At 41.8% G+C, this 13,238-nt stretch overlaps 1 protein-coding gene across 1 annotated transcript in view; it reads left to right on the forward strand.

Annotated features, from left to right (window-relative positions):
• The window catches only part of DIPK1A (divergent protein kinase domain 1A), a 125,306-nt gene continuing 112,068 nt past the window's right edge, over positions 1–13,238 (forward strand). Inside the window, exon 1 of the mRNA XM_030825040.1 lies at positions 1–139. Coding sequence (XP_030680900.1) covers positions 86–139 — 54 coding nt within the window. The 5' untranslated portion in view covers positions 1–85. The remainder of the gene's footprint in view (positions 140–13,238) is intronic.

A 13,238-nucleotide genomic window follows, 5' to 3' on the forward strand; every position in this document is an offset into this window, starting at 1 on the left:
GGGAGGCGGGGGGAGGCGGGGAGCCCGGCCGCCAGCGCTCGGGTCCGCCTCTGACTGCAGCGCGGCGGGGCGATGTGTGATTACCATGGCGAGGAGTCTCTGTCCGGGGGCCTGGCTAAGGAAACCCTATTACCTCCAGGTAGGCCGGCGGCCGCCCAGCCACCCGCTGCGGGAGCACCCGGCCGTGTGCCCCGCCGCGCCGCGCGGGACTCGCCCGCTCCCCTCCTCCCTCCCTGGGTCTGCGCCGGCCCGAACCCCGTTGCCCCCTGCCGTCCGGCACCTGGCGGCGCGCCCTCCCCAGCCCCCTCAGCGGCGCTGCCGACGCCCCCCACCGCGGCCTTCGCGGCTCCCGCGCCGCGGCCAGCCGGGCTCCAGGGCCCGGGTCGTCCCGCCCGGGTTCGCCCTCGCATCCTGAGAGCCCCGAGACGTGACCTGGGTACGACCCCGCGCTCCGGGCAGTGCCCCCAGCCCTGCGCCCCTCCAGGCGGAGCTCGACGGGCCGCCTTCTCCCTGGTGTTTTCGGGGCTTTCCCCCCCTCCCCCGTGGGCCCCCGCAGGTCGGCTGCCCTTGACTCAGTGTCTTGGGTCTTAAGTCAATGGTAGGAAAGGTGGTGTAGCATTCCTCCGTATCTTAGAAAATTATGACAATTTGTCACACCAGTGTTTCCCCAGACCCCAAAAAGCAGCGTATGCCTCGTGCCGAGCCCCTTGGTTGGGTCTTTCCATCACACCCAAGATTTAAATGGGAGGTGGAGATCGATAAGCCTGAACCAGGCGGATGGGTGTTTGCTTTTTGAAGGAAAGGGGCTAGTGGCTGGTCTGCGGATCCCAAATACCCTAGCAATGCAAACGTAATTCTCAGTCATGTCGTGTGTACTGTTCGCGTGTTAATTTTTCATGATTTCCCGTTCCACCCTCTGTTCCGCTGCCAGTCTGTGCCTTGGAACCCTACTACTGCCTAAGTGTACTGTTTGGTCACCAGGGGGACCTAGTAGACACCTCGAGTAGCTGAGCGCAAATCCATCACTCCGATGGAAAAACAACTACAAATCAATGCCTTGCGTGGGTCAGCAGTGTTAGCCAACGCTGCATTCAGAGGACAGTTTTCCTTTACCGCTTACATTAAAAGGCCTAAAGGTAGATGATTTGGGGTCAGCTGGTGCTTTTATAAATTATGAAAAAAGTTGAGAAGGTAACCATCATGAGGCAAGTAAATCTTACATTTTTGTTTGAAAATTGTATGTGTAAGTCATTACCCTGAAATGAGTGATGCACTGCAAATTGGAAGCATGATTTGACAAGCCATGATATTAAGCGTGTACGAATAAAACTGAGTCTTTGTAGCAAGCACCACCAATAGTAATTGTGCCCTTGAGTAACACTCTCACAACCCCTTCTAGAATTCAACCCAGGCCGGGTACCTCTGTGTAATCTTTTATGTGAGTTTAAAAAAAAGCTTACCGGCCAGGCGCAGTGGCTCACATCTGTAATCCCGGCACTTGGGAGGCCGAGGAGGGCTGATTCCTTGAGCTCTGGAGTTTGAGACCAGCCTGGGCAACATTGTGAAACCCCGTCTCTACTAAAAATACAAAAAAAAAAAAAAAAGTTGGGTGGGCGCCTGTGGTCCCGGCTACTCTGGGAGGCTGAAGTGGGAGTATGGCTTGAGCCCGGGGGCGGAGATTGCAGTGAGCTGAGATCACGCCACTGCACTCCAGCCTGGGCAACAGAGTGAGACCTTGCCTCTTAAAAAAAAGAAAAAAAAACAGGCCAGGCGCAGTGGCTCATGCACTTTGGGAGGCCGAGGCGGGCGGATCACGAGGTCAGGAGATCGATCGAGACCATCCTGGCTAACATGGTGAAACCCCGTCTCTACTAAAAATACAAAAAATTAGCCGGGCATGGTGGCGGGCGCCTGTAGTCCCAGCTACTCGGGAGGCTGAGGCAGGAGAATGGGCGAACCTGGGAAGCGGAGCTTGTGGTGAGCCGTGATCGTGCCACTGCATTCCAGCGTGGGCGACAGAGCGTGACTCCGTCTCAAAAAAAAAAAAAAGTGTTTTACTATGGAAATTTCTATACATTCAGAAAACAGAAAACAATAATGAACTCTTATATGCCCATCACCCACCCTCATCAGTATTTTATTTCATTTCACCTCCGCCACTCCCTCTTCCAACCAAACATTTATTTATTTATTTATTCATGTATTTATTTATTTAAAGACGGGTCTCCTTCTGTTGCCCAGGCTGGAGTGCAGTGGTGCCATCTGGGCTCGCTGCAGCCTGGACTTTCCAGGCTCAGGTAATCCTTTCACCTCAGCCTCCTGAGAAGCTGGGACTGCAGGCGCACACCACCATGCCCAGCTAATTTTTGTAATTTTTGTAGACACGGGGTTTCGCCGTGTTGCCCAGGCTAGTCTCAAACTCCTGGGCTCAAGCACTCCTCCTGCCTTGAACTCCCAAAGTGATGGAATTACAGGCATGAGCCATCAAGCCTGGCTGAACCGAAGTATTTTAAAGTAAACCTCAGGCATCACATCATTTCATCTAAGTACCTCAGTATGCATTTCTAATAGATAAGGATATTTTCAGACATAATCATAATACCATTATCATGCCTAACAAAGTTAATAACAATTTATTTTTTCCCACCCCCTTCTAGATACGCATCAACCTGAGATTACTAACTAAATTTGATTTGCCATGGAGTGGGTTTACTGTGATTTGAATGGGTCTCTCTGCAAAAAGCAAAACAAAAAACCCTCCTCTTATCAGCTCATTCATGCCACAAATTCTTGTTATGAGGGAAACTAGTTTGATTTCATGTTTTGGAAGAATGTCTTAGAATACAGATGTCTGGTTTAAGTAACTTTTCCTGTGAATGAATGTATTCTTTTAATTTAGAGTGAGGGTATAACTATTCAGCAGGTATAAGAGATCTTGTTCTGTTTGGGGGTAGGGGAAGGGTAAGAGTACAGGAAGAAGTTGGATTTATTTCACAAATAGAGGGAAGAGATGGAGGGCCAGGAAGAGGAGAGAAAGGTTGCAGAGACCAGCTTTGTATACTTGCAGTTTTGCTGTTTGTCTTTAACTGGATGGGGTCAAAGACCAGTTATGTCCTCAGGTGTTCAGGCCTTAGGAGCTGTAAGTTCCCTTTTTTCTGCAGTGTACAGGAGAAAACTTTTAAGCAGTCAGCTTACTTGTAAAGGAACTTCATTCTCAGTATTTTTATTAATCCAGATATCACTGTGGCATTTGGTAACGCTTTTGGAAAATTGTGGCATTACACAATTAATGATATATTTTCAGCCATAATAGACATTCATGAGCTAATGCAGGCACCTAATCACTGTTTATAGCTTTGCTTGTATAGCAGAGGAGATTCTACCGCCTGTGAAGAAAAGAACTTGTGTGGTATATGTGTACAATAGAATACTCAGCAATAAACTGAAATGAAGTTCTGATACACACTGTAACATGGATGAACCTTAAAAACATTAAATATATGAAACCAGTCACAAAAGATCACCTATTATTTCATTCATATGAGATGTCCAGAATGGGCAAATCTATAAAGACAAAAAAATAGATTAGTGGTTGCCTGGGGGGAAATGGGGAGTAACTAATGGATACGAAGTGTTCTTGAGGGGGACGGAAATGTTCTAAAATTGATAGTGGTGATGGTTGCCCAAGTATGTGAATATACTAAAACCTACTGAACTTTAAATGAATAAATTGTAGGATATGTGAATTATTAGTATATCTCCATAAAACATTAAAAAAGAAAAATAAATGAACCGAGTTTATCTCATGAAAGTCGTCCTTCTTCTCTCTGCCTTTTGCTGCAGATTCCACTAAGGTCAGCTTTTTGTTGCAGGGAGCACTTCTTCCAGGGGAGCTGGGCAGGCACACTGTTAGTCTGTGCAGCCTCTCTGTGGGCTAGAAGGACTTGTGACCTGCCTGGAAGGGCCAACAGACGTTTACCTGAGCAACAAGCTTCTCATGGCAAGGCATCTTACCCAGAGCAAGCAAGCTAATTTACAGTTCCATGTTTTCCAGATATTTTGTTGAAACATTACTTGGGAAATAACACTTCCTGGACTGGCTAAATGATGCAGCACATTTAACAGAGTAGAATCCTGCCTCTGAGATCAGAAACTGTGGGTGTATTAACTGCTTAAACCATTTTTAGGCAGTATTTTCTTCCATGTGCCATTATGGTGCATACTACTTGTGGCCTGCTTGGGTGTGATAACCCAAAATGACACCTGCATTTGTCTGTTTTTAGCAGTGTGTTTTCTACAAACTAGGATCTACTTTGTTTAGGGTTTACTCATAGTCTGAGTAAAGCTGATAACATAGCAACCCTGTAATTTGTTGGTTTTGGTTTAAAATACCTTCTTCCTTCTCACTGTCGTTAAGTCCTGAGAGAATGAAAGTTAAGACAATTCAGCATAATTCTCTGTACTTAGATTATACACATTTTCCATTCCAATCATTCTGCCTATGTGTTCTGTTGCATATGAAAAGTTGGTGCAGTTCTAATGGAATTTGAAGTCCCATATACTTGGGTCCTTTGAAGGTTTTCAAGCCGTTTTGCTTGTAAAGGGCTTAAAGTTTTAGAAGTATCCTCTTGAAAATGACTGCCCTAGCAATTTCAGTATGTGTTCAGTAGGGTTGTTATGAGTGAATAGGTAGATGGCATGTTCTAGCTAGGGTGTTTGCACTTGTTTAACATTTCTGATACCTGGCACTTTGGCTCATATTAGTACAATTTTTCAAACATGACTGCTGTGGATGGTTTGGTTCCTTATGAGTTAATGTGGATATTTTGTGAGATTTAGTGCCAGACAGGGTTACTGATACAGATTAACTGGTAATAGTAGTAATGTTGCCAAATACTGTAGTAAGAGTAATATGGCTTTTTGCCCATTTTCAGTCTCCAGGATTATTTTAAATCTAAGGGTAATTAGAGCCTATGGTTGTTCTCTATCCTCCAAAGACAGTAGAGGGAGAAGATCTGTAGTTTGTATAGTTCTCATTAACTTTATTAGACCTGCTGTTCAGAGATTAGCTTTTGCCTTTGCCTGAAATTTAATCTCCAGAACTATGATTAGCTTTCTGAGACTGGTATGTGTACAGAGAGCCACTTGATATTACCATTAGTTGCTTTTGAACCTTTGTTAGAAGCTTAAGGAAATGGTGAATTCTCAGGCAGATTGCATCCTTACCACATTTCTTTCGGACTGGACCATACAGTAAAAGTGTTTCTTCATTGTAGTCTTCTCAGTGCCTCAGATTTTTTTTTTTAAGTTAAAGACTTAAAAGTTTTTAGAGCCATTTTAAGTTCACAGCAAAATTGAGAGGAATGCAGAGAGATTTCCCATATACCCGTTGTCCTGACACATGAATAGCCTCCCTCCTTTTCTTTTCTTTTTTTCCCCTTTTCTTCTTTTCTTTTCTCTTCTTGATACAGAATCTCCCTCTGTCACCCAGGCTGGAGTTCAGTGACACAATCATGGCTCACTGCAGCCTCTACCTCCCATACTCAAGTGATCCTACTGCTTTAGCCTCCTGAGTAGCTACAGGCACATCCCACTAAGTCCAGCTAATTTAAATTTTTTTTTTTAAGAGACAGTGGCCCCACTGCATTGCCCAGGCTGGTCTTGAATTCTTGGGCTCAAGTGATCCTCCTGCCTTGGCCTCCCAAAGTGCTGGAATTATAGGAATTAACCACTGTGCCTGGCCCCTCCCCTATTTTCATTTTTTTTTTCCTTTTTCTTTCTTTTCTGAGACAGAGTCTCGCTCTGTCACCCAGGCTGTAGTGCAGTGGCGCAATCTCAGCTCACCGCAAGCTTTGCCTCCCAGGTTCATGCCATTCTCCTGCCTCAGCCTCCCAAGTAGCTGGGACTACAGGTGCCCACCACCACTCCTGGCTAATTTTTTGTGTTTTTAGTAGAGATGGGGCTTCAATGTATTAGCCACAATGGTCTCGATCTCCTGACCTCGTGATCTGCCTGCCTTGGACTCCCAAAGTGTTGGGATTACAGGCGTGAGCCACCGCGCCCAGCCCCCTCCCCTATTTTTAACATCCCCCACATAATGGCACATGTTTTACAGTTAATGAACTTACACTGACACATTGTCACCCAAAGTCCATAGTTTTACATTAGAGTTCATTCTTTGTGTTGTACATTCAGTGTGTTTGCATAAATGCATAATGACATGTATCTGTCATTATAGTATAGAGTGTAGTTTCACTGCCTTAAAAATCTGTGCTCTGCTTATTCATCCTTCTGTCCCCACTGGGCCCCGAACAGCCACTGGTCTTTTTTGTCTCCATAGTTTTGCCTTTTTCTAAAATGTCATCTAGTTGGAATCATGTATTAGGTAGCCTTTTCAAATAGGCTTCTTTCACTTAGTAATATGCGTTTACGTGTCCTCTATGGCTTTTCATGGCTTAATAGCTCATTTCTTTTTAATGCCGAAAAATATTTTGTTGTCTGGGTGTACCACAGTTTATCCATTCACTTACTGAAGGGCATATTAGTTGCTTCCAGTATTTGGCAATTATGAATAAGGCTGGTACATAAACATCTGTGTGCAGGTTTTTTTGTGGAGTGCCCCAGTTTTTCATCTTGATGGATTATAGTATTATTTTGTATTCTCCATAAAAGTTTTCTTTTTTTGTAGCAGTTAGGTCCATTTTAATGTTTTTATTTTGAGAAGTTGTTTCTAAAAGCAATACTATGTCATCCTGTTAAATACCATCATTTTACATTGTCTGACTGAGGAGGTAAGTTGTTGTCGGCTGGGCATGGAGGCTCACGCCTGTAATCCCAGCACTTTGAGAGGCTGAGGCAGGTGGATCACTTGAAGTCAGGAGTTTGAGACCAGTCTGGCCAATGTGGCGAAACCCTGCCTCTACTAAAAGTACCAAAAATAGCCGGGTATGGTGGCATGTGCCAGTAGTCCCAGCTACTTGGGAGGCTGAGGCGGGAGAGCTTGAACTCGGGAGTTGGAGGTTGCAGTGAGCCAAGACCACGCCACTGCACTCCAGCCTGGGTGACAGAGTGAGACTCTGTCTCAAAAAAAAAAAAAAAAAAAGAAAGAAAGAAAAGGTAAAGTGTTAATATTTTTAACATATCCATTTCTTTTCTTTCTTTCTTTTTTTTTTTTTTTTTTTGTGAGACAGGGTCTTGCTCTGTTACCCAGGCTGGTCTCAAACTCCTGGGTTCAAGTGGACCTTCCCACCTTGGACTTCCAAAGTGCTAGGATTATATGTATGAGGCTACTATGTCTGGCCATATTCATTTCTAGATGTTCAAATAATTTGCAAATAATTTTCCTTTAAAACCTTTTAATCTATGAAGTATGTGAGTTTAGAAAACCAGGATATTACAATGTGCATGTTTTAATAAACCAAAATATTAGTAAATGAATTTATCTTTGAAAATAAGTAATTCCTTTTTTGTTGTTGACTGGGTATTTAATGAAATTAAATAGTTATCTTTCTTAGGTGTGATCGTGGAATGGTGGTTATTTTTTTCTGTTTCATTTTTTGTTTTTTTAAATTATGGTCAAAAGCACATAAAATTTGCTGTCTTAACCATTTTAAAGCATATAGTATAGTAGTATTAACTATTTTATGCACTTTGTGCAGCAACAAAGATCTGTGTAGCAGATCTCTAGAACTTCTTCATCCTACAAAGTCGAAACTCTACCCATTCAACGACTCCTCATTTCCTGCTGCCCCTGACCCTTAGTGACCACATTCTGCTTTCTGTTTCCATTAGACTGCTTTACACTTCATGTAAGTGGAATCACACAGCATTTGTCTTTTTGCGACTGCCTTATTTCACTTAATATAATGTCACCCATGTAGATTATGACAGGATTTCCTTCTTTTTTAAAGGTGAATAGTATTCCATTGTATGTATATTCCACATTTCTTTTATCCATTCATCAGTCGATGAACATTTAGGTTGCCTCTACCTCTTGGCTATTGTGAATTGCACTACAATGAACATGGGAGTGCAAATATCTCTTTGAGATCTTGCTTTCAATTTTTTTGTATATCCAGAAGTGGGATTGTTGGATCACATGGTAATTCTATTTTTAATTTTTTTTAGCAACCTTCATACTGTTTTCCAAAGTGGCTTTACCCTTTTACATTCCCACCAACAATACACAAGGGTTTCAATTTTTCCACATCCCCATCAGCACTTCTTTTCTTTTTTTTTTTTAAGAGTGACCGTTCTCATGGGTGTGAGCTGATACCTTGTTTTAGTTTTTATTCACTTTCCTCATGATTAGTGGTGTTGAACATCTTTTCATATGCTTTTTGGCCATTTGTATATCTTCTTTGGAGAAAGTTCCTTCTTGATTTGTTGTTTCAGACTGATATTTATTCAACAAGGTTATGTGTTATTGTGAACAGAGTTCCCCTTTCTTAAGAACAGGGTAAACATGTTTGAAGATATTCTTCCAAGAGAGATTTTAATGTATTAACAAGCTTCTGAATTAGTACATCCATTTCAGATGTAGCATAGTATCAGAGTCATAGACTATTGTTAGATCTTAGTGCTAGTGCCGCAAGTTTTACTCCCTGTGCCCCATTGCTTGAAAATTGGGGCTCCTTATTTATTTTAAATCTAGAATGTTGATCAGGCTGCCATCCTATGTACCCTTCATTGGATCCTGTATTTTTTTTTTAAAAAGCCATAAAGGATTTTTTTTAGATTATGGGGAAATTTGAAAATGGACTATATATTGGATAGTAGTATTGTATCAATGTTAAATTGTGCTGTATGGGATAGTGTTCTGGTTTTTAGAAAATATAAGCTGTAGTGTTTTTTTCAGGCAAGGTCTTGCTCTGTTGCCCAGGCTGGAGTGCAGTGGCGTCATCATGGCTCAATGGTTCACTACAACCTAGCCTTCCGGGCTCAAGCGATCTCCCACCTCAGCCTCCCAAATAGCTGGGACCACAGGCATGTGCCACCACACCTGGCTAGTTTTTATATTTTTTGTAGAGACCGGGTTTCACCATGTTGCCCAGGCTGGTCTCGAACTCCTGGGCTCAAGCAGTCGGCCCACCTTGGCCTCCCAAAGTCCTGGCATTACAGGCATGAGCCACTATGCCCAGCCGAAACTAAAGCCTTTAGGGTAAAAGGTATCATAATGTCTGTAATTTACTTACAAATAGTTCAGGAAAAAAATGTTTGTATACACATATACAGAAAGCAGGGTTTCTTAATCTCAGCATTATTGATATTTTGGGCTGGATAATTGTGTGGGACTTTGTGTTGCAGGATGTTTAGCAGCATCTGTGGGCTCTACCCATTAGATGTCAGTAGCATTCCCCCAGTAATGACTATCAGATATGTCTCCAGACATTTGTGTGTGTTTTTTTTTTAAAGAGTGGCCATTCACATGGGTGTGAGTTGGTATTTCATTGTAGTTTTAATTTCATTTTCCTGATGATAAGTTGTCCTCTGGGGGGCAAAATCATCACAGTTTAGAATGCCTGATACAGAGAAGGAGAGGGTGGGGGACGTGGGAGTATTTACGTACATTTAGGAAGAGTGAAAAGGCAAAGAAATTAGAACAATGTTAGCAGTTGATAAATATAGGTAGGTATAGGGTATAAGAGTATTCATTGTATTAGTCTTTTAAATTTTCTGTAGGTTTAAACATTTTCAAAATAAGTTTGGGGAAAGTAAATTAGACTGAATTTTATAGTAATTGAGTATGACTGGAAATGTATGAACTCTGTTCAAAGTTACATCTCTTAATAGAAAAATGAGATTTGACAGAGCATATTTGAAGTCAGTGATTAAAGAAAGAGTATTAGTTTTCCAGTGCTCCTGTAACGAATTACCACAAATTTAGTGGCTTAAAACAACGCCCATTTGTTTGTACCCTGATCTCAGAGTTTTGTTAACTTAGAAGTCAGGGCACAGTGTGACTCAGCTGTTTCTCTGCTCCAAGTTTCACAAGGTTGAAATCAGTGTCACCAGGGCTGAGTTTCTTTCTAGAGTTTTGGGAATGATTCGGCTTCCAGATTCTTTCCGGTTGTCAGAATTCAGTTACATGTGGTTGCAGGACTGAGTCTCCATTTCCTTGCTGGCTGCTGGCTGGGGATTGTTCTCAGCCTGTAGAGGCCACCTGCATTTCATGGTTCATGGTTCCCTTTCTCCATCTTCAAAGCCAGCAACTATGGGTGGAGTCCTTTGTTTCACATCTCTCTGCCTCCCTCTTCTGCCTCATCTCACTAACTCCTCTGCCTTCCTCTTGTGCTTTTAAGAGCTCATATGATTACGTTGGATCCACTCAGATAATCCAGGATAATCGCTATTTTAAAGTCATCTGATTAGTAACCTTAGTTCCACTTGCAAAGTCCCTCCTTCATAGCAGTACTTGGATTAGTATTTGAAATAACCAGAGGGTGGAAATGTTGGTGGATATCTATAGAATTCTGCCTCCACAGGAAGATATAATTGAATTCTAATAGTAAAAAAAGTAATTATTTCTTAAAATATTTTGTTTCTTTCCTATTAGTATTAGGTTTAAAGGGGGTACCAAAGAAGAGATTTTTATAAGAGCTATGATTATATTAATCCTTCTGGCAATAACTATGAAAGGAGTCTTGGATATTTATTAAAGGAAGGAAAATGAAAATAGCCGTTAACAATTACATTTGGAAATACTTGTTTTTACCATAAACACTATTCTTTTTTGTTTGTTTTTTTGAGACAGGGTCTCCCTCTGTTTCCTAGACTGGAGTCCAGTGGCACAATCATAGCTCACTGCAGCGTCGTCCGAGGCTCAAGAAAGCTATCCTGCCACCTCCCAAATAACTTTTGAATGCATCATCTCATCTTCATTCTTCTGCTGTTACTGTAATTCACATCCTCCTTTTGTCTAATTAGGCCCATTGTAATAGCCCAGTCTAACCCTTTCAGATCTATCCTCCACATTGCTTCCAAAGTAATTTGTTCAGGTTTCCCTTCCTGCTTGTGAAATCCTTCAGTGGCTTCCCATTGCCTTTAGGAGTCTATGCAGAGTTCTGAGCACCGCTCTTCGTTTCTTGCCCCTTCCTATATTGTTGTTACATTCCTGCCACTACCAGCTCATACACCATTTGCTCTATCAATCCTGAAAAACTTCGTTTCCCAGACAACATGCTCTCTCTCATGTGTCAACGTGTCTACCCCACCTTTCCTCTTTGCCTAAGAATGTCCTTTCCCCATTTGTTCTCCATACCCATTCATCTGGTTTATTGTCTTTTTTCTTGTCCTTTAAGTCTCAACTCAAAGAGGAAGTGACCTTTCAGTAATCCCTCCTTAATACTGCACAGTTTTGGTATACCTCTTCTGTGACCCAAACTGCGAGTGCATGATACCTGGCATGCTCTTCTCTTAAGCACTTAGAAGACTGAAATGTTGTCAGTGGTTTCCATATCCTTCTTCCATCCCAGACTGTGATCTCTTTGAGAGCTAAAATGTTAGTTCTCTCTGTCTTTTGTGGCTAGGGCAGATCAGATGATGAAAAAATATTTGTTGAATGAAATGAATTAGCATTCATACTTGTAAAGATACAGAGTTTTATAGAACTGATTAGATAAACTAATTCCTTATCTGAAAGAATGTGTACACAGCAAGTCAAATAGTATAGATGAGCTTATGATACAAACTATGTTTCTCCTTCCACTTCATCCTGCCCCTAGCTTTATTCCCTAAAGGTAGCCTCTCTTTAACTATTTATATTTTTGGATTTCCTGGTTACTATGCCTCTAACTTCTATAGCTATATCTCTAAAGAAAACTGTACACATCCTGGGAGATGCATAAGATGCTTAATTAGAGTACTGAAAGAAATTATTGCTGGGCGCGGTGTCTCACACTTGTAATCCCAGCACTTTGGGAGGCCGAGGCAGATAGATCACCTGAGGTCAGAAGTTTGAGACCAACCTGGCCAACACGGTGAAACCCTATCTCTACTAAAAATACAAAAAAATTAGCTGGGTGTGGTGGTGGGTGCTTGTAATCCCAGCTACTCGGAAAGCTGAGGCAGGAGAATTGCTTAAACCTGGGAGGTGGAGGTTGCAGTGAGCTGAGATCGTGCCATTGCACTCCAGCCTGGGCAACAAGAGCGAAACTCCGTCTCGAAAAAAAAGAGAGAATTATTTGAAATGTTATGTATTGTATACTTTTTTTGGAAAGTATATTAACTTTATTAAGTTTTTTAAGTTCCCCAAATACTTCTTGGAGGAAGGTGAAGTTCTAATTTTGGGGGTGGGAGTGGGAGGGTAGAGAAGTGGGTAAGAAGAATGTCAAATCGTTGGCTCTTTATTTGTATGCTGCTTTTAAAAAATGAAGTTAACTAATCCCAGCACTTTGAGAGGCCGAAGTAGGTGGATCACCTGAGGGCAGGAATTCGAGACCAGCCTGGGCAACATAAGGCAACATAATGAGACCCCGTCTCTATTTTTTAAAGAAAAAAGTTAATTACCTTTTTAAAAAAGTTTTTAAAAATTATTTTTAGTTGACACATAATTGTACATATTTATGGGGTACAATGTGATATTTCAATACATGTTCCATTCCTGCCACCACCACCTCATGTGCCATTTGCTCTAGCAATCCTGAAAAACTTCCAGTTTCCGAGACAACATGCTCTCTCATGTGTCTACGTGTCTACTCTACCTTTCCTCTTTGCCTTGGAATGTCCCTCCCACTTTCTGTCAGCTACACTTTTATACTGCCAAAGTCGGTAACATTTATATTTTTTCCTATTGTACAACCAAGTCTCCATGTAAGTACAATGATCAAATCAGGATAATTAGCATATCTATCCCCTTAAACTTTTATCATTTCTTTAAACTAGGAACATACAAAATCCTCTCCTAGCTATTTGAAAATATGCAATAAATTATTATTAACTAGAGTCACCCTACAGTGCTGTAGAATACTAGAACTTATTCCTTCTATCTAGCTGCACTTTCGTATCTGTTAACCAATCTTTAGCTATTCCTCTCTCCCCCATACCTTTTCCTACCTCTGGTAACCACCATTCTACTTTCTATGAGATCAACTTTTTTAGTTTCCATATATGAGTGAAAACATGTGTTATTTATCTTCCTGTGCCTGGCTTGTTTCACTTAACATACTGTCCTGCAGGCTCATCCATATTGCTGTGAAAGACAAGATTTCATTGTTTTCTGTGGCTGAATAGTATTCCAT

Source organism: Nomascus leucogenys, chromosome 12 (assembly GCF_006542625.1).
Source record: "Nomascus leucogenys isolate Asia chromosome 12, Asia_NLE_v1, whole genome shotgun sequence".
In the NCBI taxonomy this organism is placed as follows: Eukaryota; Metazoa; Chordata; class Mammalia; order Primates; family Hylobatidae; genus Nomascus; species Nomascus leucogenys.